The sequence below is a fragment of the Phocoena phocoena genome, chromosome 17 (genome assembly GCF_963924675.1).
Source record: "Phocoena phocoena chromosome 17, mPhoPho1.1, whole genome shotgun sequence".
Classification (NCBI taxonomy): domain Eukaryota; kingdom Metazoa; phylum Chordata; class Mammalia; order Artiodactyla; family Phocoenidae; genus Phocoena; species Phocoena phocoena.
The window spans coordinates 52,420,620-52,448,259 of NC_089235.1; the positions used below are offsets into that span (position 1 = coordinate 52,420,620).

Genomic DNA, 27,640 nt, shown 5'->3' on the forward strand with positions numbered 1-27,640 from the left:
GAAGTGGGAAGAGAATGAATACACCTATGCAGAAAAAAGTGAAAAGCCGGGAGTGGCACACATTAAAGACCTAGAATTTGTTAAGAATCCACGGTAAAATAGACATCTCACCCCAAACCAGCTTCGGCGGCTCTCGCTCCAGCGGCTCCGGCTCCAGCGGCTCCGGCTCCAGCGGCTCCGCCCCCGCGTCCTCACAGACCTTAACGGGCGGTGCACCGCCCAGCTCGTCCCGCCCCCTTTCCCGACTGGCCCTCGGCAGGGCCGCGTGCACGTGTGAGGCGGATCCCGCCCCCTCCGTGCTCTTGGCCAATGAGAAATGGTGTCGTAATTCGCCACCGCCTAGTCTCGGGTCGTGTGACCACATCTCCCCGCCCTCTCACCCGGTTGCCTCCCGGTTCTGAGAAGATGGCGAAGGTCTCAGAGCTTTACGATGTCACATGGGAAGGTAACTGCTGCCGGGGCGGGCGCGGAAAGACCAGAAGCCGTGGGAAGCCGTTCGGGAGTACCTGCTGCCCTCGGAGAGCTGGATTTTCCGGTCTCTCTTCGGCATTGGACCGGCAGAGCTGTGGTGGTAGCTGAGGTGGAGGTTGAGGCTGACCCCTTCCTTGGCCGGCCACCGACTGGGGTCTGTGGTGTTTCCCACCTCTTGCGCCAGTAGGCTGACCGACCGTCCTACCTCCGCGCCAGTCCAACGGCCCCGGGTAGCTTCCATTGAAAGGCGGCCGGGACCTGGGGCTAGGGTTGTCATACGTTTCCTGTGGCTGCTGGGCGGCGCGGAGGAGGCGGGATAGTTGCCTGCACAAGCGTCTTTGCAGCCGAGAAATACACGGCCTGTACAGGCCTTTGAAGTGCTCTGTAAGGGTTACAATTCTGTGTAGTAAAGGTGTGTGGAAAACCCGTGAACATATCTGATTCTTTTACATGCCAGTTTACATTTCATTCTCTCTTCAAAACTGGGTTTCTGATTTCTCCCCTTGTTAATTATCCCCTGTCCCATTCCCCCTCAAAACACATTTACACACACAACTTCCTTCTTATTCCCTACCAGTAATTCCTTTTCTGAAGGGGAAGTACCTCTGGTTTAATCTGAGGTGGAGTTTGTGTTTAAATTTGGAAGCAGCCAAACTTTGGATGAGTTCTGTAAGAGATTTTCCTTTCTTAAAAACTTTCGTGGGCTGCATGCATGCTTAAGAGAAGAGCCTTGAGTTTCTCTAAGGCATGGAATTTGTGTAATCGAAATTTATATTCCCAACATTTCACAGTAGACTTCAGTAGCTTATTTGTTCGGATATTTAAATAATGGCCTGATAACATGTGGACTGAAAACTATATTGATTGTTCAGTGGTGAGTAAATCTTTCCAGTATTACAAAGTTGAAAACAATAATGGGAAAAGGTAAAATTCTTTTATACTGGAAGTGAATTCAGTGATGTATTATTGCTTTTGTGGCTTCTAGCACACTGAACCGCAGTGTTTCTACCTGTACTGGGGAATCCATTATATTAAAAGTATTAAGTTCTCAGTACTTGGAGACAGCAAATTAAGTAACACAGTCCCTACCTTCAGGGAGTTCATAGTCAAATGGAGAAAGACAGACTTGTAACATAGTTTTAAAAGGCTTGTGTCAGGGTATATTCCTTCAGTAGATACATGGCTGTTATTTTTAATGCTTTTAAGAAATTTTCAAATATTTCATGGTATTTCGAAGGTGCTATTTTGAAGGTATGTTCAATATAAGTTTCTTAGATGATGGTGTTGTGTAGAATGGTAGGGAAGGAGTAGGTGTGTAACTACCAGCAGACAAGGTAATTTAAGTAACTTGGACCTTACCCTGTGGACATTCTAAAGATGAGTGACATAATTAGATTTAGATTAATCAATGATAACTACTTCACAAGTTTGTTGAGGAACAAAAGGGAAAACGTATGTTAAAGTGCTTTTAAACTGTTAAATACATATAAAAAGATGATCTGGCTCCTGCCTGTGTCTCCAGCTTTATCTTAAGCTACTCTTACCCTTGCTCTGTGAGCTGGCCATGCTGGCTTCTGTTGAATTCCCTAAATGTGCGATGCTCCTCTAGTCTTAAGACTGGATACAAGCTATTCCTTCTGATAGGAGTGTTCTTCCCTCCTGGTTCTACTCTTATACTCTGCTCTACCGACTATTCTCGGCATTCCCCTCAAAGGTCACATACTTCAGAGAGCCTTCCTTGACCACCCTACCCCCGCCCATTCTCCATCCCGCCACCAAAATTTAAAAGAGAAAAGACAACAAAAACAAGCAACAAAACTTACCCCTGGTCCTTTAACTATGTGTCCTCATAGTACTGAAGTACTTACCCAATTGTGTTAAGTTTAAAAATGTCTCTCCTCGAATGAAGAGGGACCAAGCCTATCTTGTTCTAGTGCATGACATATTGGAGGAACTTAGTGATCGGTTGACTAACTGAATTGTTAGTAGGATTAAAAAATTAAAAAATCATCACAAAAAATACTATAAGTAATTTTCTTAGTATTGGAGTGATATTTTTAGTATCTTAGACTTAGGCAACTCACTTAGCAAATAGAATATAGTTTGCTCATTTTAATTAATGTAATCAATAAGTAGAATTAAAATTCTATTTTAGGAGACTTTTAGGAAAAGAGTATTGTAGATTTTTCTTTCAGAGACTTTTGGTAACAAGAGGGTAATGGGAGGACCCTCGGGGTAGTTTTTTTGTTTAGATTTGGAGGGGGGCGGGAGTGTCAGTTGACCTGTGTCCTTTAAGAATTCCATTGAATAGGGCTTCCCTGGTGGCGCAGTGGTTGGGAGTCCGCCTGCCGATGCAGGGGACACGGGTTCGTTCCCTGGTCCTCCGGAGCGTCTGGGACCGTGGGCCATGGCCGCTGAGCCTGCGCGTCCATAGCCTGTGCTCCGCAATGGGAGAGGCCACAGCAGTGAGAGGCCCGCGTACCGCAAAAAAAAAAAAAAAAAAAAAAAAAGAATTCCATTGAATAGCATCATGAATTAAAGTACTGGAAATGGTTAGTTCAAAGAGTAGTGTGATTCTTGTGATAGGAAAGTTTATCACATATTTATAAAAGACATATATACTAAGTTTAACACTCTCAGTCTCTGTTGGGCTCTATAAAAAAGTAGGTATATGGTTTATTTATAAGCCAGTTGAAAGTTATTGATGTTTATTATATAGAGGAGTTTGGAGGTGGGAAAGAGTTGAAGGAGGGTATAGTCAAGTTTGTTGAGAATAGGGTATTTGGGCAGAATATGGATAGGATGCCTCGCACAGTGCCTGGCCTATAATAGGCATTAAATGAATATTTGTTGAAAAAATATTTATTAAAAATATTTGAGGGGATTTTAGTTGTATATGCTCACTGTCTCTACTTCTCTTTTTATTCAGTCCTTTAAACAACCACAATTTGGTTTCCATGCTCTATTAGTCTAGTAAGATTTCTAGGGAGATCTAATGCCGGGTCTAATGTATCTGTTTTGTACATCTATACTACATTTGTCATTGCAGGTCATTGCCTCTATGAAAAATTCTTTCGTTGGTTTCTTAATAGCATTAAGGCTCTCTTTTTACTTTTCAGAACTTTGCTGTGTTCTCTGCATCCATTTGCTCCTTAATTTTTGATGTCCCCAGTGGTTCTTTCCTTAGCCCTCTTAATCTGTTATTGGTGGTGATTAATCCTGAGTTCAACAGACTTCTAACTGTTGCAGGCATAGGTGTTATGTGGTCTGTGACTTTCCTGAAATTACATGGAAAATTGGGTGTGTTTTTAAACATGTACATATTTCTGGGGGAAAGTTGGTTCAAAGGTCCCATCAGCTTCAAAGAGCTCTAAAAAGGTTGAATGTCTTCTGTGGGTAATCATCCACACCTAGCTTTAATTATTAGCCTGTATGCTAAATGACATGTTAGTTAAACATATATTTGAGTACTTTGTGCCAGCTGCTGTTCCAGTTCTTGCGGATACAGTGCTGAAAAAGACAGGCAGGGTCCCAGGTCTCATGGCATGTACCCTGAGATTTCACTTCTGCACTAACGGTTCATATTTATGGATATGTAAATGTTTAGTGAAGGTCATTTTTGCAAGGTAAGAGCTGGAGAGGTAGGTTGGTGCCTTGAATACTAGCCTAAGGAATTTGGACTTTATTTTGTAGATAGTTGGGAGCCACTTTCCTATTTAAAAAAAAAAAAAAAAGATCAGTGACTCCTTTTGTTAAACTTAAAATTTTAAATGGACTTTTGATATAGGGCAGGGCTTTTTCTTTGATAGGGATCTCCTGATTGAAATTCCTTGTCATCTTTAATAAACCATTTTCAACTTTGCTTTCTGTAACATGGAACAAGAACATAAAGAACCTTGTATAGCAGCTTCAGTGCACAAGTCAGTGCATTGAGTCACCTTAATATAACAGCAGTGTTTGAAAGCTCTTTACCTTTGTGGAGTCTTTTTAAAGCATCCAGCTTTGTTTTATAGAAAAAGTCTATCTTTTGCACTCAAGTTTTTTTTGGCTTTTGTAATATTTAATTATAGTATATAATTACATTAAGTTTAACTGCCATGAACTGGTTTGCATGCAAACACAACTGACATTTTAAAATGTAACAAATAATGGAAACAACCAAGAGCCTGTTGGGCAAGAGCTTCTCAAATGCTAGGGGCATCATTAGTATTTTTTGCAGGAAGAAATTCTTTGATTATAACTGGAGGATAGTTAGAGTTTTTAATGAACCTTATTAATGTCACCCATATTTTTTTATTGAAGTATAGTTAATTTACAAACACCCCTCATATTTTAATTACTTGTTTACATTCTGTACACACACAAATCTTCTCAGTGCTTCCAATGACCAGCATAGTGGTGAGAGTCAAAAAATAGCTCTCAGTAAATGCTAACTAAAATTTTTGTAGCACTTTATATTTTATGAAGTGCTTTACATAAATTATCTGATATTAGGAGTTCTAAACTCAGATGCCAAGAAGATGAGGATAATGTGTGAAATTATGTGAAAGATGATAGTGGTGCCTATGAAGAACTGGTGAGTGCATGCCTTATCTAAAGGTAATCAGAATCAGATTAAAAACAGATTACCCCCCACCCCAACCCCCAACATTGTACTGGCTAAGACATTTGAGGGGTCTAGGTTTTGCTTTATGTAACGTTCATGGCAGATAGGCTTGTGATCTTCTGTATTTTATAGCTGAGGTTAGAAATGTTATATAACAGGTCCAAGATGACTATGCTAAGTAGCAGCATTGGGATTTAAACCAAAGTCCTCTGACTGTAGCTCCTATGTCTTTATGCCACTTCATGCTCTAAATCTGGAATTGGCATTATTTTCTGTAAAAGGCCAGGTAGTAAATATTTTCAGCTTTGTGTGACATATGGTTTGTCTCAACTATCCAGCTCTACCATTGTAGCACAGAAACAGTCAGACAGTACCGAAATGAATAAGGGTACCTGTGGGTTTTTTTGTTTTGGGTTTTTTTGGGGGGGTGGGGGGTGCCTGTGTTCTGGTAAAACTTTATCTATAAAACAAGTGGCTGCAAAATTTGGTCCTGGGACTTTAGTTTATTGACCCCTGCTTTCAGTCTCCTGCTTTAAATGAAATATGAAGACCAAAGCCAAAGATGGAAGGATTAGGAAAAGATAAATAGCATTTGGTTTTAGAGAATGTACTGGTGGCTTGCAGAGAAGTTTCAAAGCCTTTTGGTTCAGAAACAAAAGAGAATTAAAAGTGGGTATGAGAACAGGTAAGGAAACAGAGGGTAGAACATTAATAGCTTAAATTTTTTTGAGCACATTTTGTACCATACACTGTTCTAAGCACATAAATTATCTCACAGTGCTTACCACAACAACTATATGATACAGGTATTATTATTTTTCATCTCCACTTTTTAGATGAGAACATTAAAGTGAAAAGTGTTAACTATCCAATATCACACAGATAGAAAGTGGTAGAACTGGCATTTGAACTCCAGCAGTTTGAATTTTGCATCTTCACTTTTAACCACTACACACTAGTGCCTTTAGATAGTAGAAGAGATATCTGAAGAAAGAAGATAAAAATTTAAAGCTTATGGGAGTTTTGAAACACAGGAAAAACCTTTGAATAGTGAAAAGAATTGTGAGGCAAAATTGAAGTGTATGTAGCACTTTAAATATATCTTTGAGGGAGTCATAACAGTGCATAGATAATACTTTTTACCTTGCTTTAAAAATATCTTGAAGTACATGTTATACTCAATTTGGTTTTCTTTTAAAATTTAGAGCTTGGGTAAATAGGGAAATATTTGCGTGAAAGGGCTCATTGTTTTTCCTAGTTAATCTTTAGAAAAAGTGCTTTTATTACCAAGTCCAAGATCATTCTGCTCAACGAGCAACAGGCTAATAACTTGAGAGGTGAGTTGTTGGGACAAGGAATAGTGACTTTATTCAGAAAGCCAGCCAGCTGAGAAGATGGTGGACTGGTGTCCCAAAGAACCATCTTACCCCAGTTAGAATTCAGGCTCTTTTATAACTAAAAGAGGGGAGGGGGTATGGTTGATTGCTGCAAACTTCTTGGTGTCAAAATCCTTTGTTCTTGCATCTGTTCATGTAGGTCAGGTCATGATGTTCCTGAAAACCTCCAACAAGACAAACTTTATACTCTGTTTGCAACTTCTTATCTCTGTCTAAGTAGAAAAGTGTTATACCTTTAAAGGTTGGAGTCTTGAGAAAGGGCTGGCCTGTATATTTCAGGCCATTAGGCAACACTCTTAACTTGTAGCAAAAGCAATAGAATACAAAGGTTAAAGTAAAAGAAAAATATACAATATGGAGTCAGATTTGTTCTTCCCTATTATACTTTGCTCTCCTAATTTTCCTTCTTCTGGTGAGTGATCCTTCAGGTTTTTTTTTTTTGTTTGTTTTTTTAAGGGTCTCTGGGAGTAGTCTTTGACAGAGAAACATGTTCCCCACCCCTGCTGTGGGTTACATAAACTAAGAATTAACCTGAGCTCCATTTTGCAATGGCCTGAAGGAACTGCTTTGCCTGCCTTCTCTCTCTCCCCCAATAGGTGGGTTGGGCACTTTCCCAGTCCCTGGGAAAAGGTTGGTCCCCAACCTTTTTGGTACCAGGGACTGGTTTCACGGAAGACAATTTTTCCACGGACCAGGGTGGGGTGGATGGTTTTGGGATGATTCCAGCACATTACATTTGTTGTGCACTTTATTTCTATTGTTATTACATTGTAATATGTAGTGAAATAATTATAAAACTCACCATAATGCTGACAGGAGGTGGAGCTCAGGCAGTAATGAGAATGATGAGGAGTGGCTGTAAATACAGATGAAGCTTTGATCACTTGCCCGCTGCACTCAGCTCCTGCTATGCGGCCTGGTTCCTGACAAGCCATGGACCAGTACTGATCCATGACCTGGAGGTTGGAGACCCTTGCCTTACCAAATGAGATACTTTTATTCCTCTACCATAGTTTATGCTCTTTGTTGTAGAATTCATCTGACAAACTCCCTTTGATCCTTAGGGCTTAATTCACATATCACAGATGTCTTCTTTAACCCTTTCTCCCTGCCAGGTGAAATTAATCTTTCCCTCACCTTGCTTTCTTAGTGCTCTGAACATAACCACTATCTTACCTTTTATCACATTATTTTGCTGCTGTTTACAGTTTTTCTGTTAACTTGTCAATTTCTTAGGCACACTGGATGATTCTTTTTCATCATTACGTTTATAGCATGTTATAAAAAGTGTGTATTAATATATTTTTGAATGACTAATTAGAAGTCATGGGGGACATGACAGTGGGTGAAAGGGAATGTTTTAAAAGTCAGAGATTTTCCAGTAATATACTTTGATTATGAATAAGTAGGAGGAGACTGATGGAAAATTGAGTACTGTTGGTAAATGAGAAATTTGACAAAAAAGGAGATGGGACCAATTTTTCTCTTTTAGTCTCTAGTTTATGGGAAGGAATTCTGTGGTTTCTTAAAGGGCATTCTAAAGCAAGTTAAGAAATAATCTAATAGATTAAAAGATATTTCTTAAATTCAAACTGCATAGTTTATTAATTCGCCTGGGCTAGCATTTCTTAATTTGGGTGTCAGGGTACAGGCAAGGGGTGCAGTTTTGTGGAACAGATCTGTAAAACACTAAATAAATTTATATTCCCGAGGCTCTTCCTATTTTAAAATAGTCTGCCAGGTTGACAGAGAATGTCAACTTCAGACAGTATAACTATGGTATAGGGGATGTGGTTTGAATGAGTTATGAGAACCCAGGTTGTGGACCTTGTGGATATATGTTATATGCATGTTATCTTGTGGATATATGTTATATTTTATATTTGATATATGTTATATTGTATATTTGGTATAAGGTATAATGTATATTTGGTCTTCATCCCCAATTTCTGGCACAGAGCTCCTAAACCCTTGTAATTTCCTTAGTGATAGGGTTGATAGGAACATCTTCTGTTATAATATTTGGTCTTAGTCCTGGGTTCCACATACAACATCTTCTGAGATTTATAGTGATACATGTCTTTTTATATACCACTGAATAACTGGTGGCTGGATAGCTTCGGGATGGGGGCTGGTCACTGGTAAGACCAAGACTTGAGTGAAGGGTTGGAACTTTCAACCCTACCCTTCAACCTGCTGGGAGGGGAGAGGATCTGGAGATTGACTTAATAACCAGTGTCTAAGGATCTAATCAGTCATGCCTACAGACTGAAACCTTCATAAAAGCCCCTAAACTTCAGGGTTCGTAGAACTTCTAGGTTGGTGGATACATCAAGATGCTGGGATGGCTCACTCAGAGAGGGTACTCCTATGCCCCCGAAAACCCCCTCCCACCCCCAGCTCTTTGCTCTGTGTATCTCTTCCATTTGGTTGTTTCCTGAGTTGTATCCTTTATAAAAAACCAGTAATAGTAAGTGAAGCACTTTCCTGAGTTCTTTCAGCCACTCTAGCAAGTATCAAACTGGATGCAGGAGTTGTAGGAAGGAACCCCTGATTTTGTAACGAGTTGCTCATAAGTATGGGTATCCCTGACTTGTGTTGGTTTCTGAAGTGGGGGCAGTCTTTTGAGACTGAGTCCTTAACCTGTGGGGTATGAGTAACCTACTTTTTTGTTTGCCTGCTCAATTCCTCTTCAACCTTTAAGATTCAGTTCAAGTTACTTCCTGTGCAGAGTGAGAGTCAAGGTGATTTCTAGGTTTCAGTAGAAGAAATTAACTATGTTAATTTGTAATGATTTTCTAAGACCGTTTTTGTAAATTCACTTAGGGTCCATTTTCATCTTATGATGATTTTTGTTTTCTTTTGTAGACTTCAAACTGTAGGGACTCAGGTAATGCATATAAAGGTAGTGAAAATCCTATATGCTTCTCTTAGATATATTCTATAGAAGCATAGCATATTGTTTATTTAACTCATGTGTTCAACAACAACTTAATTCAACTATTTAAATCTGTACAACATGTATGTCAATAGAAGGAAGAAGGTAGTACTTCAGATGAATATGTAAGATTTTCAAGAGGTAAGAGTAAGAAAGCATGTATGTAATTGGTGAACTGGACAGTTAATTCTACCATAGCCATATAAAAAAGGGATCTTTTTTCTGGGTTAGGTACTCCCCCACCCCAGTTATTATTTCTGCTATTGTCAAAATGCTGTTCTTTGAAACTCCAGAGTTCCCTATTGTATTAATATGCAAAGTTGTTCTCTCAACTTTTGTTGTTTGCTAGTGCCTTTGACCTTACTTTACATTATTCATTTTTATCTTTATATATAATCAAAAAATTTCCTTTGTCCTAATTTTTTCTTCTGTTTATTTCCCTTTGTAATTGTGTATCTTTATATGGACTGTTGTAGTAATGTTGTTATTAAGAGAGTTTTGTGATGAATGTTTCTTCAGTGCTGATAGCCTAATATGATACCCTGATTATGAAAATTTTAGTCAATGGGTAAACTTCAGGAGCACCTTGAATTTTTGAGATTTCAATGTATAATTTGATTTGTTTTTCTGAGAAAATAATCCTTAGCTTTTATCAAATTCTGAACACTGTAACCCAAAAAAGCTACGATCCATAGTTGCTTAAAGGGATAGAAGATATTTGTAGCAGACCCATGCCGTACACTACTTTTAAAGATAGTTGTAATATCAGTTGTAATGCATTTTCAGTCTTCTAAAGCAGGGGTCCCCAATCCCCTGTCCTCGGCCTGTTAGGAACCAGGCCACACAGCAGGAGGTGAACGGTGGGTGAGTGAGCAAAGCTTCATCTGCTGCTCCCCATCACTCACATTACCGCCTGAACCATTGCTCGCACTACTGCCTGAAACATGCCCCTCCCCCGTCCGTGGAAAAGTTGTCTTCCACGAAACCACTCCCTGATGCCAAAGAGATTGGGGAGCGCTGTTCTAAAGGATCTGTTGCTCTTGCTAAAATGATTTTCTGCTTTATTAAATTTGAGATACCATAGACTTTTACATTAGTGTGAGTGTATTTTCTTAAAAAGTTGATTTCATCTTGTCAACTGACATTAATCAAATGTATATATATATATGTAATCGCAAGCATTTTTTTTTCAGAAATGCGAGATAAAATGAGAAAATGGAGAGAAGAAAACTCACGAAACAGTGAGCAAATTGTGGAAGTTGGAGAGGAATTAATTAATGAATATGCTTCTAAGCTTGGAGATGATAGTAAGTTTTTTAATTTATTGTGTTCATGCTCAGCACGTTTCATTTACAGTTCTTAGTTTTTTTAAAAAAAAATTATTATTATGTTTTTTCTGCTGTTCATATTAATCTCTCTATGATCTGTTAGTTTTTAAAAAACTTCTTAGGAAGTCTTAATGGCAATTTTATTTTGAGAAGGACTTATAATTGTTGGTAGTAGTGAAGCTATCAAATAGGCATTTTTGTTTTAAAGCTTACAAGGCTGTAGTCCTGGTCAGGTCAAAATGTATTTTATAATGACTTTTGAAACAGTAAAAGTATTAAATAATTAGAGATTTTTTTTTTACCTTATATTAAAATATTTTGCATTGCTGAAAACATAAGGTTGCTTTCTTTCCTTAATTCCAGATGTAATACAATAAATCAATTTTCAGTTATGAGTAATGTTCTTTAAAATATCAGAAACAGGAAGAATTTATTATCTAATTTCTGTTCTGAGATTTTTATATTAAATTCAGTTTTTTCCTCTGTGTATCTAGTTTGGATCATATATGAACAGGTGATGATTGCAGCCCTCGACTATGGTCGGGATGACTTGTCATTGGTAGGTATTTAAACTTGTTTTATTTTATATTTAATTTGCTTCATAAATTATGTGTAAGCAGTTAGTATATGGCTGTATTGAATGCTTTCTGTAGGTGGTTTTCAGTGCTACTCTTTTTTTTTTTTTTTTTTTTTTTTTGCGGTATGCGGGCCTCTCACCGTCGTGGCCTCTCCCATCGCGGACAACAGGCTCCGGACGCGCAGGCCCAGCGGCCATGGCTCACGGGCCCAGCCGCTCCGCGGCATGTGGGATCCTCCCGGACCGGGGCACGAACCCGTGTCCCCTGCATCGGCAGGCAGACTCTCAACCACTGTGCCACCAGGGAAGCCCTCAGTGCTACTCTTGAGTAGCTGGGACTAGCTAGGTACTTTGGGACACAGTATGTTTTTATATCTTTTTAACAATCTTGAGAAGTAGATGTTTAGTATCCCAGTTTCACTGAAGAGGTTAAATTAGTTGGTGAAGGTTATCCACTTAATAGGTGAATTATGCCATATTATAGAGTTAAAAATAAGAAGCATACAGTTTAAAACATTTATTTTTGGGGTTGTTAAATGACTTAATATATAATGTTAAGTACTGTTTTACAATGTTTTAAATGTATATGTTAAATTAGTAGAAAATCCTGACATGTACAGAACATGACTTAAAATATTAATATTAGGTATTTAAGTGGGGCCTGACACATGGAAGTAATTTTTAATTTTAATTTAATTTTAAAATAAAAGAATGATAGCTATATTTTTAAACACTCATGTGCTAGGTGCTATGCTAGAAGCTTTACATCATGGTTTATTTAATCTTTATAATTATTTCATAATTTGATTTGTGTTTGATACTATCACTATATTCATTATATAAATCAGGAAGCAATGGTTTCTGTTCTTTTGTTCTGTATTTCTGAGCTCTTAAGTGCTCCTTCACACTGCTTCCTCATTTAAGCCCAAAAGAAATACAAAAGAAACAGAAAGTAGAAATACCCAAGAACATATGCATGTCTAATTAGCTTTGTCCTTTTCAAGGTAATTATGTCATGTTGACTATACACATAATTCCAGTGGAGCTACCAGTGATAAAAAATATTCCACGAAACCGTTGTATTACGTTTAGCACCTATGAGACATAGTCTTTTGAATACCAACAGAGGTGGCAGCTTATATCTTGAGGGAAATTTTGAAATTTTTTTTTGTATAGCAAAATGCCATTTGGTAAAGTAGGAGATTAAGTGAATAGGTAATAACTTCTTTTGTAACACAGTATTTTTTTTTTAGTGGTTCAGAAGTTCAGCACAGTTAGCTTGATTGAACAAGTACTATGAGTTTTGCATGATGTCAGAGAAATAAATGACCATCATCTTCAGTTTTGACTAACTTGAATATTTTTCTTATTACAGAACTTAGAGCCACAGACTTTGAAGCTATATTTCCAGATCATATTAAAATTTACTTCATTATTGGTTAATAGTTTCTTCATTAGTTAAAGGCATTTTTAATCAGTTATGCTTGGGGGAACTAGAGTGGACCATTTTTATCATGCTTAATATTTCTAGCACTTCCAAGACTCTTATAATCCCTTATAGGTTGCTGAGAACATAGTAGGTGCTCAATAAATACTTGATTATTTGTGTAGTTGAGTTGATGGGTAAATTATGGATATCTGCCAAAAGGAGATTGGTACTCCATTGATATGGTGTCTGTATTTTATGACCCCAAATCACATGTGTACTGACAAGGTGATTGATTAGAATATGACTTCAACAGGGCAAAATTAAACAAAGTGTTAACAGTATTTGCTAGGGACTTGAGGTTCCTACCAAAAAACTTAATTTTTATCAAGAGAATGTTTGTGCAATACTTAGGAAGAAAAGGCCAGCAAGCAGTTGTAGTTATTTAAGTGGTGCCTGACACATTATGGAAGCAATTTTTAAGTGATATGGTAGTAGTATTTGAAGAGTTATTAGTGGACCTCATAATCTGCTCATTTTCTTAGTTAAGAGCTTGATCAGTTTCTGAGAACTGATTGTTGTCCTCACTGTAAGTTCAGAGTTCTTTTACTGCATTATTCATTACTGATTAATTTCACTTATGCCATTAGATCTCAGTAATGAAATTATTTAAGAAAAACATTGAAGACTATGTAAGCCGTTCCTTGTAACCCATTTAGTATATGTAGTGTAATTACTACTCTTCAAGTCTTTTTTACCAATATTTTTTTTTAGTTTTGTCTTCAGGAGTTGAGAAGACAGTTCCCTGGCAGTCACAGAGTCAAGCGACTAACTGGCATGAGATTTGAAGCCATGGAGAGGTAACTGAATCTTGTAAATAGTGTGATCCTGTTTTAAAATGGCAAACATGGGGTCTTACATTTAGGTCCTTCTATACCCGAGGCAACATCATTAATTGTGCAAGATCTTTTGCTAGTGAGCTTCAGAATAGTGTCAGAGTGCTTCTCAGACTAAATCCTGCCAAGTTACTCTCCTTAAATAGAATTTGACATAAGAGTGTAATCCATTTACCATCTTTGGCCTAGTGGAATTGGGATCATGCTTTGGAGTAAAATAGGCTTCCTATCCTGTTTCTAAGGATTTATTAGCTGTTGACCTGGCAAATTATTTAAGATTTTCAGCCTTACTCCTCTGTAAAACAAGAATATTACCAACTTGTCAGGGTTGTTTTTTTGAATTAATAATGATATATGTGTAGTGCCCTCACAGGCACTCAAGGTATAGAAGCTATTATTATTATTATTATTTTATTTATTTTTTACGGTACGCGGGCCTCTCACTGTTGTGGCCTCTCCTGTTATGGAGCACAGGCTCCGGACGTGCAGGCTCAGCGGCCATGGATCACGGGCACAGCCACTCTGCGGCTTGTGGGATCTTCCCAGACCAGGGCACGAACCCGTGTCCCCTTCATTGGCAGGCAGACTGTCAACCACTGTGCCACCAGGGAAGCCCTATTATTTTTTTTTTAATTGAGATATAATTGATATATAACATTGTATTAGTTTCAGGTGTATAACATAATGATTTCTTAAATGTGTACTTTGTGAAATGATTACCGCAATAAGTTTAGTTAACATCCATCATCATAGTTATAAATTTTTTTCTTATGGTAAGAATGTTTAAGGTTTACTCTGTTAGCAACTTTAAAATGTACAACACAGTATTGTTAACTATAGTAAACCATGCTGTATTATATCCCCAGGACTTAATTTATCTTATAACTGGATGTTTGTACCTTTTGACCACCTTCACCCACTTCTCCCACTCCCCATTCCCTCGTCTGGCAACCACTAATCTGTTCTATGTATCTGTGAGCTCAGGTTCTCTTTGATTCCACATGTAAGTGAGATCATACAGTATTTATCTTTCTCTGTCTGACTTATTACACTTAGCACAATGCCCTTAAGGTCCATCCAGGTTGTCATAAATGGCAGAATTTCTTTCCTTTTTTATGGCTCAGTAATATTCCATTGTACATACAGTTGACCCTTGAGTAACATGGGTTTGAATTGTGTGGGTCCACTTAGTACGTGGATTTTTTTCAATAGTAAATACTACAGTGCTACACAGTCTGTAGTTGGTTGAATCTGTGGATGTAGAACCTTGGATATGGAAGGGCCGATTTTAAGTTATATATGGATTTTCCTTTTTTTAATTTAAATTTTTACTTTTGGCTGTGCTGGGTCTGTCGTGGCACACAGGCTCTTCATTGTGGCACATGGGCTTCTTGTTGCAGCATGCGGGCTTCTCTAGTTGCGGTGCACGGGCTCAGTAGTTGTGATGTGTGGGCTCCCTAGTTGTGGCACGCGGGCTCTAGAGCATGTGGGCTCAGTAGTTGCGGCACGTGGGCTTGGTTGCCCTGTGGCATGTGGGATCTTAGTTCCCCAACTAGGAATTGAACCTTTATCCCCTGCATTGGAAGGTGGATTCTTAACCAGTGGACCACTAGGGAAGTCCCCTATGTATGGATTTTCCACTGTGCCGTAGGTTTGGTGCTCCTGACCCACACGTTGTTCAAGGGTCAGCTGTACTTACACCAAACTGTTTTAGCCATTTATTTGTCGATGGACACTTAGGTTGTTTCCATGTCTTGGCTGTTATAAATAATGCTGCAATGAACATGGGGGTTCAAATATCTTTTCAAGTTAGTGATTTTATTTCCTTTGGATAAATACCCAGAAGTAGAATTGACTAGATCAAATGGTAGTTCTGTGTTTAATTTTTTGAGGAACTTTTATACTGTTTTCCATAGTGACTGTGCCAATCTACATTCCCATCGACAGTGCACAAGGGTTCCCTTTTCTCCACATCCTTCCAACACTTGGTATGTTTTGTCTCTTTGATAATAGCCATTCTAATAAGTATGAGGTGATATCACATTGTGGTTTTAATTTTCATTTCCCTGATGATTAGTGATGTTGAGCACCTTTTCATGGACTTGTTGGCTATTTGTGTGTCTTCTTTAGAAAAATGTATATTCAGTTGCTCTGACCCCTTTTACTTGGCTTGTTTTTTTGTTATTGAATTATATAAGTTCTTATAATATTTTGGTTATTAGCCCCTTATCAGGTATGATTTGCAAATATTTTCTCTAATTCCATAAGTTGCCTTTTCATTCTGTTGATGTTTTTCTTTGCTGTGCAGAAGCTTTTCTAGTTTGATGTAGTCCCAATTGTTTATTTTTGTTTTGGTTGACTTTGCTTTTTGTGTTGAATCCAAAAAATCATCACCAAGATTGATGTCAAGGAGTTTACCACCTACATTTTTTTCTAGGGGTTTTATGGTTTCAGGTCTTATGTTCAGGTCTTTAATCCATTTGAGTTGTTTTTCTGTATGGTGTAAAGATAGAGGTCCAGTTTCATTCAGGCTGTCTAGTTTTCCCAACACTGTTTATTGAAGGGACTGTTTCTCCTCCATGATATATTCTTAGCTCCTTTGTCATAAATTAATTGACCATATACGTGTGGGTTTATGTCTGGGCTGTCTGTTCTGTCCCATTGGTCTATGTGTCTGTTTTTATGCCAGTACCTTACTGTTTTGATTACTATAGTCTGAAATCAGGGAGCCTGATCCCTCCAGCTTTGATTTTCTTGCTCAAGATTGCTTTGGCTACTCAAGATCTTCTGAGATTCCATACAGATTTTAGGATTATTCTATTTCTGTGGGAAATGGCACTGGAATTTTAAGAATTGTACTGAATCTGTAGATTGCTTTGGGTACTATGGACATTTGACTAATCTTAATTTTTCCAGTCCTTGAGCATGAGATAATCATCTCATTTATTTGTGTCTTCAGTTTATTTCATTAGTATCTTACAGTTTGTAGTATATAGGGCTTTCAGCTCTTTGATTAAATTTATTTCTAGGTATTTTATTCTTCTTGATGCAGTTATAAATGGGATTGTTTTCTTAATTTCTCTTTCTGATAGATTCTTATTAGTGTATTGAAACACAACAGATTTTTGTATATTAATTTTGTATCTGCAACTTTATTGAATTTATTAGTTGTAACAGTTTTTGATGGAGTCCTTTGCACCAGTAAGCTGTGATTGTATTCACCTGTCTCGCAATTTTGGATGCAGTGGTTTGCCCTGTAACATTAATTGTCTGATGGATCTAAGAAGAGTTGTTGGGTCAGCTTTTTTCTTGCGAGGATGGGAGTGATGACTTCCAAGGTCTTTATGTGCCAGACCAGGAACCAGAAATCTTGAGTATCTTTTCATGCAATAATTGGCCATTTATATATGTTCTTTGGAGAAATGTTTGTTCACATTGTCTGTTTTTAAATTGGGTTACTTTATTTATTTACATCTTTTTATTATTTAGTTGTAAGAGTTCTTTATATATAGTCTAGATACAAGTTTTTTATCATATATATGATTTGCAAAAATTTTCTTACATTATGTAAGTTGTCTTTCACTTGCTTAATGGTGTCTGATTACAAAGGATTTTGATTTTTTTATGAAGTTCAGTTCATTTTTTCTTTTGTTGCTTGTCATTGTGGTGTTATTTCTAGAAACCATTGCCTAATTCAAGGTCACAAAGATTACACTTCTAACAGTTTTGTAGTTTCAGTTTTTGCATTTAGGTCATTGACACTTTTTGAGTTAATATAGTATGAAGAAGGTGTCCAACTTTATTCTTTCTTTTGTGGATATCCCATTGTTCCAACACCATTTGTTGAAAAGACTGCTTTCCCCATTTAATTGTCTTGGGCAATTAAATCAATTGAATGTAAATGCGATGTTTTATTTCTGGGCTTTCAATTCTGTTCCATCGATATATATGTTTATTATATACCACACTGTATCGATCCCAATATTGATATTGTAGCTTTGTAGTAAGTTCTAAAATTGGGAAGTGTGAGTCCTTCAACTTTGTGGGGTATTTTTTTCAAGATTATTTTGTCTGAGTCTCTTAAATTTTTATATTCATTTTAGAGTCAGCTTGTTGTTTCTTACCTTTTTAACTTGGTGTTTTAGGTGAGACAGGGTTAACTTGTACCTCAATTGTAGCAGCTTTTTTCACATAGGGTCTATTGATATAGTTTTTCTTAATCCTTTTATTTCTTGGCTTTTGGCTTATGTGTTTATGTATATGTATATTTTAATATCTTTGGATCTTCTCAGTTAGCAAAGGGCATGGATAAATAAAAATAAATAAAATAGTATTATTATAGGTTAGCAGAAAATAATTTTGAATCAGAGGACAGAATGGAAGAAATCTGCAAAGGATTGCTCCTGAATCAGTATTGTACTCTAATACCACTTTTTGTTTTACTTCAAGTAGTATGAGTTCCTAGCCCGTTCTTAAAATATGTGAATAGCAAAGCACATCCCAGAGTCCAAGATGAATGATTTTTCAAATTATCTTTTTAACACATTTTAATAGTTATCATTCTACCCTCTTTCCAGCCTTACAAAAAATTGATATGGTAACAATAATTTATTTTTCAGTATTAACTCAGGTTTCTAAGAAACCTAGTGAACTTTAATTTCTTTAAGCTTTTATTCTTTAATTGAAACTCATATCATCATTTTACCTAGTAAGGTTTTACTGTTTTTTTCTGAAAGAGTGGCTGTTATATGTTTTTGTTACACAGGACCTTTAACCATTGATTCTCATACATGATTGTGTGAATTAGAATTATCTGTGGCATTTAAAAAATAGTAGTTGCCTAGTCCTCACTACTGAAATCAGTCTGTTAAGGGTGTAATGCAGGAGAATAGGCAGATTTGAGAACGTTGCTGACTAAAGGTAAATTTTTATGGACCTTCAGTGTATTAGTCAAGACTCTCTAGAGAAACAGAACCAGTGGGATGTGTGTGTGTGTGTGTGTGTGTGTGTGTGTGTGTGTGTATACATATACATATATATATAATGGAGATTTATTATGAGGCAGTTATGGAGGCTAAGAAGTCCCAGGATCTGCTCTCTGTGACCTGGAGACCCAGGAAAGCTGGTGCTGTAATTCAGTCTGAGACCAGGTCTGAAGGCCTGAGGACCAGGGGAGCCAATGGTGTAAATCTCAGTTTGAAGTCTGAAGGCAAGAGAAAGTGAGATGAGATGTCCCAGCTCCAGCAGTGTAAGGCAGTAAAAAGAGGTAAATTCTTCCTTCTGCCTTTGTTCTATTCAGGCCCTTGAGGGATTGGATGGTGTCCACCCATATTAGGGAAGGTAATCTGTTTTACTGAGTCCATGGATTCAAATGCTAATCTCATCTGAAACACCCTGAGACATACCCGGAAATAATATTTGATCTCGGCACCCTGTGGTTGACACATAAAACTAATCATCACACCCAGTTTTTACATAAATTACTTTTTTTTATTATAATATAACTTAAATATGTTCAAATATAAAACCAGTATTAGTGCCTTACATGTATATTTTCATATAACTGTGAAAACAATGTATGGTTTCTAATAAAATACCAAAAAAACTAGAAAGTACTAAAATTCAAATTATCATTCTATTAATGAAGTGAATGAATAGTTTCCTCTGTCATTTCCAATATATTTCCTGGAAGTTATATAGTTGAGAAAAGATCCCCAAGTGATTCTTATGTACTGTGTCTTGTGAGAACCCGTGCTCTATGGCATTAATTTTGCCCTTGTTTATATACTGTTTATATACTTTATTTTATACTTGTTTAATGATACTATTTTCTCTTTCTCCATATAGTTGCAGGTTCTTATGAGGCTAGCATACCTACTATATAATCATGTGTTTGATGTCCAAACTAATTTTCTTTTTTTGAGCTATTGCTAACTCTGATTAACTTAGTGTACAGTGATGTTATTTGGACTTTGCATGGTATGGACATATTTACAAATTAAGTCTGATTTTATTTTCTCAGTAGTCTACTACAGTAGTAAAATATTCTTAGCTACTGGCATGACCACAACCACAGATACAGGCTTGGTCACTAAAATTGTGGGCTGGTGTTTGATTAAAAGATGTGTCACCATGATGTGTTGAATAACATTAAGAGAAAAATTAAAAATTATCATAGGGAACTTAAGAATAGATCACAAGAGTATATCTGCCATCCCTAGTTTTATAAATACTGCTGTAAAAGTGTTTAAACATCGTTTTTTGCTTTCTCTAAAGATCTGTATCCGGAAGTGGAGAAATTGATTGGAAGGGAGTTGGGGGTTGTGGATATGGTTAGGAGGGAATTTCAGACTCACTCGACTATTTCCTTGTATCCCAAATAAGATCACAGTGTATAGGATTATATTGTTAGATAAAGTTCTTTATGTGATTTCTGATGTATTCCTCCCTTTGATTCACTATCATATAATGTTAATTTTGGCTTCTTAGTTATATCCTGCCATATTTGATTATTTTTTCCTTTGATAAACTTGTTAACTATTTCCCATATGAGACTAACCCAGCAAAGTGTATTATGTGTGCATACTTAATAGGTACTTAATGAATTGAACTTCACCAGCTCAACTAAGAAAAGCTGTCATAAATATTTATTAAAGGAGAACTAATACTTAGATCATTTCCTTGTGAATATATTTGTTAAAATTAAACTTTTTCTCATGGTTTATTAGCTGTAATTCTATGTATAACTAGGACCACAAAGGTGTCTCTTTGAGCTGCTAGTTTTTACCTTTGTATTTAGGCCAAATTGAATCAGTATGTTTTTGAAGTAAGTTTTTCTATAAATACTTTATACTTTTTTTTTTTTTTTTGCTTAGAAAATGACATTGTAGCAAACTTGCTGTCATGTGAAGATCAGAAGAGGCTTAGTAGCGATTGTAAATGCATATAAAGTCCTGCCAGTTTAATCATTTTCTGTATTTACTATTTGTCACTAAATTTTAAGGTAATGATTCTTGATATTTGTTTTTCTTTTTAAATAGATATGATGATGCTATACAGCTATATGATCGAATTTTACAAGAAGATCCAACTAACACTGTAAGTTAGCTGGTTGTGCTGAAGATCAATTCGTTTTAAGAGGTGAAATTAATTTATTTTGGAAATAATGGAAAAAAACACATGGAACCATGTTCTATTTTGTTACTTTAAATATTTCATGATGGGCCATTTAAAAAAAATAGGTTTAAAACTCTTCAGTAAAATTTGATTTATAATATCTCTTATTAGAAAGAAGCTAGTTGAAATTTAGAAAGAATGAATTTTATGTGCTTGCAAAAAAAAACACCTAGCAGAGCTTATTGTTTTTGTAATACTTTGAAGTTTATGGAATACTAACTTCTCTGGTTTGGGTAGTTATATTTTAATTGTCTTCATCAAAAATGAAAGACGTCACCTCAGTAATTAGTATATGGAATTGATTAATGAAGGCTTTTTTTTTTCAGTTTTGCTTTCTTCCTTATACCTGAATAGGGATATATATATGTATATGTTTTCCTTAAGATAACATCTTTAATTTATTCTGATTTTGAACAAATATTTATCTCAGTTTATTGGGCAGAAGATTTGTTTCAAATATACTTATATAGTTTATCTGTTTTAAAAACACCATGGTGAAAAATTTTTTTTTAATATTGAGAACATTTTAGTTTACTATATTGGCATAATGGCTTCCCTCAGACTTACCTTTTACTAAATGAAAAGTCAGAGACGCTAGATAACGTATCAGGCGTTTCAATGTTTCATATTATTCTATCCATACACACATATGCCTGCTAAAGTAAAGTAAATATTTTTAGAGTTTTTAAATAATAATCAGTTTGAATTTGTTTTTTCCCTTTATAGAGACAGATTGTTATGTTAACACATAATACAACTACGTGAAGGTTTTCTCTTATTTGCCAAGTAGTTTATTAAAAATATACATTTTAAAAAGCCATATAATGTATGATTGTGGATTAAAAGATGAAGAAATACTGATTGAACATTGGTAACTTGATTCATTTTAAATTATTTATGCTAAGTTTGGAAGTTAATATTGAAGTATGCAATTTTTAGATAGCATTTATACCAGGCATTTATTGGTCATAAATCCCTGATCTCTCCTTGCCCCTTTTGTTACCTATAGGAATATGTATTTTTTTTTGCTTAAATAATATTTTTTCCCAGCTTTATTGAGATATAATTAACATTGTGTAAGTTACACAACTTGGTGATTTGATATGTGTATATATATACAGTGAAATGGTTTAGATTATTGCTTTTAATACAGTCTCACCCCAGGGATATTTTCTCTGGAAACTTTCTAGGTGTTGTGTTTTGTTTTGTAGATATTTGAATGGTAAGGATTCATCATTTTGTGAGGATTCTCAAAATATAGAAAGTTCAGGGAAAATTTTGACAGAGCTGCAAGCCTACCTGTTATTAAAAAAACCCAGTTAATTTAGATATCCCAAATAAAAAGAGAGTTAAAATTGAGAAGTTCTGAATAATCCTTAAATCTTATTTATCCTAATAGCTTGCCATCTGTCTTAATAAAACAGTCCCTTATAAAAAGCCCCATTTTTCTTTTCCTAGAGATTTTCTCATGTACTTATTTCAGCTCTAAGACTTTACTACAGTTTCAAAGGTATTCATTTTTTACACAGTGATATTTCTGTGTAATATGAAATATGACATCAGATTTCTGAAAATTTGTTTCATGTAGTTTTCTCATACTAGTTTAAAAGATTAATAGTTTGTAATTTATTTTTTTGAATTAGGAGTCATATTTTACTTCTGTCAGTTTAAGTTGGGCATATTTTAAATAAAGTATTTCACTGCTTCAGGTTCTCAGATAATATGTAACTAAATATTATTCTATCTTTGTAGTACTTTCCATGTTTTATGGTTTGGCTCCCCTCATAGACTATGTATGAGGAGGTAATAACTAAATTATTTAGTTGTTAGGTAAACATTTTAGAACAAGGTAACTAAATTCAGCTTTGCTAGATGTACTATTCTTTCATCAAATATTATTTTTATCTAGTCTCCCCTCAGTCCCTTCTGTCCTTCTGTAAATGTTTATTGAGTACCTGTGAAGAGCCACGAAAATGTTGGTGTTACTAAGAATAAAGACACTATTTCTGTTACTGTATCCATAGAAAGCACTGTGTTAGACATTAAGGGAGAAAAACAAAGCCATATAAGAACTAATAAAGTCTAGTAGGGGAAGACTTTTCTTATATTAAACAGTAAAGTTACTATGTAGAAGACACGATAGTTATAATTCAAGCTTTTATACTGTAGAGCTTTGCATAGTCTAAAACTGATCATGTGACTCTTTCATCTGCTTCTGTGTTCCTATATATCCAGTATAGAAATGAGGCTGTTCATTAAAGCTTTAAGGAGCTCTCTTTCCCTCTCACATGCATTCATTATTCTTTCAAAAAATGTTTGTTGAGTGCTTGCAACATGCTTGTTGTGGAGACTAGCAGGATGAATTAGACACCATCCTTGACTTTGTTTTTAGAGAGATAGCATGATATAATGAACACATTATGGACTTTGAAATAGACTTATTGAATCCTGACTCTGGTGATTTGCTGCATTACTTTTGAGCCTTGTAGGCCTTGAAGGATGAGTATGGCTTAAATAAGACAAAGGTGGTAGGCTGGGGAAAGACATTGTATCCCATGAATGGCATGAGTAAGCCTTAGCATTATTAAAGTACAAGGCCTACCTAGGGAAAAAAGAATAAAGTGATTAAAATGGAAGTTTTCAGATTTTGGGAGGTTGCTTAAATGGGACATCTCATCTATTTTTAAAAAGCTGTAAAATATTCTTTTGAAAAAAGTAACATGTACCCATGTTAAAAAATTACAAACAGTACAGAGTATATGGTGAAAAATAAGTCCTCCCACCCCTGATCTCAAGTCCTCCTTCACTTAGGCAAACATTGTTAACAATTTCTTAAGAACTCTTACAGAAATTTTTTCTCATGCACACACAAATAGGTGTGTGTGCATGTGTGTCACTTTTGACAGGGAGAATGGTTGGAAATGCAAATGGTAGCATACTGTACCTAGCAATATCTTTTAAAGTTCGTGTGCTGTCAGCACATCCTTTACCTCATCCTTTAGGTACCTGCATAGCATTGTAATGCATGGATGTATAATCCCTGTCTTCATGGAAAACTTTCTTTTAATTAAGTCCCCTTGGTATCTGATATATTCTTCCCAGAAGCAGTGTTGCAGTACATGTCATTTGTAGGATAGATTCCTAGAAGTGAAGTCTCCTAGTCAGGAGGTCCATGTATTTTAAAATTTGATAGTTGTTACCAAATTTCCCTCCACAGAAGCTTTTTAGCTGTCTATACTCATTTATTTGGTATATGAAAGTGCTTCTTGCCCTGTATCCTCCCAGGTGGTATATTATCAGCTTTTTTTGTGTTTAACCATTGCCAGTCTAATTAGTTAAAAATGTTACTTTGTTTTAATTTGCATTATGAGTGATGTTTAATATCTTCTAATATGCTTAAAGGACCAGGTGTATTTCTCTTTTTGAACTGCCTCCTTTAACACGATTTTCGCATGAAATTTCATTTCTATTCTCATTGAAGAGAGGGCATGGTTCTGGTGCTCTTTGTAAGTTTTAACCTCCCCCTTCTTCCTGACTGATTTACTGCTGAGGAAAACTAGGGCTCTAAGGAACAATATTTTGTACCTTTTAGTTGGTTCATTGTTCAGAGTGACTAGCGATACAAGAAAGTCTACATTTGTGAACCTCCTGGTATGTTACACTTTAGAATTTTAATTTTTTTTCTGCATTATCAATACAGTTTTATTTCTTTTTTTGTTTTCTTTTTAATTGAAGTATAGTTGATTTACAATATTCTGTTAGTGTCAGGTATACAGCATAGTGATTTGGGCCTTTTTGCAGATTAGATTCCATTATAAGTTATTACAAGATATTGGGTGTAACAGAATTTTAATTTTTATTCTTAAAAAATGGAGAATGAAGTCAAATTTTGATTAGTGAAATTCCACCAGATTTTTTTTTAGAGATAACTTTGTCAGTAATACGGGAGTTGGTTTGAAAGAGGTGAAAAGAAATGAAATAGTAATTTGGAGGCTGTTCTGTCTTAGGCTAGAGATTATGGGGATCTAAACCTAGGATAAGTAGAATTGAAGAGGATGGGGGTTGGATGAAAGTATATTTTGCAATAAAAATATACAAATGATGCAAACTTAGATATGAATGTTATTTTAGAAGGATAACTCTGAAGTATGAAAATTTTCGTCACCAGCTCATCAAAATCAAGTATTGAATTAGGCTCACTGTGAGCTTTTTATCCCTTAGATTACCCCAACACCGGTCAGTTTTTTGTTTGCCTGCTTTTAAAGTAAAAGTAGGCTTTTCATCCTTTGAAAGCTCTTTGAGGGAAAAATTATGCCCATTGCATGCAACAATGCCTAGCATATATGCCTTCAGTAAATACTTGTTGAATGCATGAATGCCTTTCAGAAAGAAAGTACAATAATTCTTATCTTTTTAGTTAAATTTCATATTTCAGAAAGATCAGATTTTGCCTCCCAATTGTGAACTGCCTGTTATGATATATCAAATATTTGAAGTCTTATTTTGGAATTAGATGTAATTGCCTCTGTGCCAAGAGTGAAGATGGTTTATTTATTTATTTTTTTTAAATTAATTTTATTTATTTATTTTTGGCTGTGTTGGGTCTTCGTTGCTGTGCGCGGGCTTTCTCCGGTTGCAGCAAGCGAGGGCCACTCTTCATTGAGGTGCGTGGACCTCTCATTGCAGTGGCTTCTCTTGTTGTGTGCAGAGCACAGGCTCTAGGTGCGCAGGCTTTAGCAGCCGTGGCATGTGGGCTCAGTAGTTGTGACCCGTGGGCTCCAGAGCACAGGCTCAGTAGCTGTGATGCGTGGGCCCAGTTGTTCTGCGGCACGTGGGATCTTCCCATGCTCGAACCCGTGTCCCCCACATTGGCAGGCGGATTCCCAACCACTGCGCCACCAGGGAAGCCCCTGAAAATGCTTTTAGAATGCCATATTTCCCAGGGTCACGGCATAAGCCTCGGAGGCAGAAGAACTTGGAACTCTGCTTTCCCTTTGTTGGCCAGTGGTCTGTTTCTGTGTCCCAACATCTGGGGTAGGGGGCGTTCTAGGTTGTATTTTGCTGGTAGACCTTAATCCTTTAATCATTTTCTAGGTTCTCTCCCTGCGTGGCCTCATTTTTTTTTAAGATGTGATATGTCTTTCAGGAAAAATTGCTAGCTAGCTCCTTGTATATATACAGAGGTATGTAAGAAATTTATGGTCATAAGAATGTTTTGAAGTTTCATAGTTTATAATAGAAATTCTGACTCCATTATTAAAATCGCTTGTAAAATGTGGAACAGTTTTCATTTTTGACTTAAACTGACTTTTACAAAGGTTGATCTAAACAAGAAATTTAGATAAATACAGAATATTGGCATATTTTATAAGATAAAAAGTATTAAAAAAAAGATAAAAAGTATAAGAAAGAAATATAAATGGAAGTTGATAGTCAAGACTGTACTTAATGTCTAATTAGTGCTATTTTAAAAACTGTTTTGGCATATAATTGATGTAGAATAGACTGCACATATTTAAGGTATATAATTTGATAAGTTTGGACATTTGTATACACTTGTGAAACCATCACCACAATCATAATGAACAAAACCGTCATGCTCTAAAGTTCTCTTTGCTCCTTTTGATTTTTGTATTCTTATATATATTGTTTGAGCTTTCTTGTGAGATATCATTAAGTTACTTGCAAACAATTTCATCCTTTTGGGTCTTTGTTAGACAGGACCAGAACAGTGTTTATACTGGGACTAATTAATTCCCCATTATGTTCTTCTGGGTAGTCTGTTCACTGCTCCAGGAATCATGGCATTTTCCAGTCTGGCTGGTAGGTAGGGGCACTATTCCCAGCCCTGTGTGAGCTCTGGGCACATTTTCCCCTAAACTTTTCTGGTAGATCTTTCCTTGGCTGTAGTGGTTTCCACATACACATGCACTGATCAGTGCGAACCTGAGTACTCGAGGGAAACCCTTGAGATTCAAGGCGAATCTCTTTAGAGTCTCCATTCTGTATTTTTCTCTCTTCTCCTGTACTCTGTCCCATGAACTGTAGCCTCTTTGATCTTCTTGGACTCTGAGCTCCTTATGAACTCACAGCTCAACCTGATTTTCTTTTCTTGCCCAGCACCCTTGAAACTCTCTCAAAGCAGTCAGTCAGGGCCCACCTCATTTGTTTCTGCCTGTCAGGGATCAACTCTCCTTTTTTGCCTGTCGTCCTATGCCTTAAAAGTGGTTGTTTTATATATATAGTACAGTTCTTTCATGGTCTCAGGCAAGAGGGCACAACCGCTCCCTGTTACTCCATTTTGGCCGGAAATGAAATCCCTGCTTAATGCTTATTTTAAATGATCATGGTTTTTGTGCCAGAATGTGGTAGTATTTTTCTGTAGAGGGCTGTTGTATGTGACTTAATGATCCATTGTTGCCTGTATGATAGTGATTGCCATATAGGTTTTTCTTTAAGCTGTCATGTATAGTTTCATTAGGAAGACTGGCTTTGCATAGTTGAATAGTTACCTCTTAAAAGTGTGTTTTAAACCTTATAATATTAGGAGATAAGTTACTATTATCTTAGGCCTTACATGGTTAAGCAGTGTATTGCTTATTATAGTAGAGATTTTGGGGCATGTTTCACAAATTGATTAGTAAAACCTTATGTTTAAAATCTTTGCTTATACTTCACTGAAGTGTTTGTTAGGTGGAAAACTCTTAGTTTTTAAAATAGGCTGTTACAAAGTTAATACTGAATTTCTGTTTTACATTGTAAAATTATGGCATTCCACCTACTATAAATATACATAATTCAGAATAATAGTAACAAATTAATTGG

At 36.2% G+C, this 27,640-nt stretch overlaps 1 protein-coding gene across 1 annotated transcript in view; it reads left to right on the forward strand.

Annotated features, from left to right (window-relative positions):
- Positions 1-376: 376 nt before the first annotated feature.
- EMC2 (ER membrane protein complex subunit 2) overlaps positions 377-27,640 on the forward strand; it is a 52,102-nt gene continuing 24,838 nt past the window's right edge. Inside the window, exons 1-5 of the mRNA XM_065895218.1 lie at positions 377-445; positions 10,606-10,719; positions 11,235-11,299; positions 13,518-13,603; positions 20,680-20,737. Of these exons, the coding sequence (XP_065751290.1) occupies positions 406-445; positions 10,606-10,719; positions 11,235-11,299; positions 13,518-13,603; positions 20,680-20,737 (363 nt within the window). The 5' untranslated portion in view covers positions 377-405. The remainder of the gene's footprint in view (positions 446-10,605; positions 10,720-11,234; positions 11,300-13,517; positions 13,604-20,679; positions 20,738-27,640) is intronic.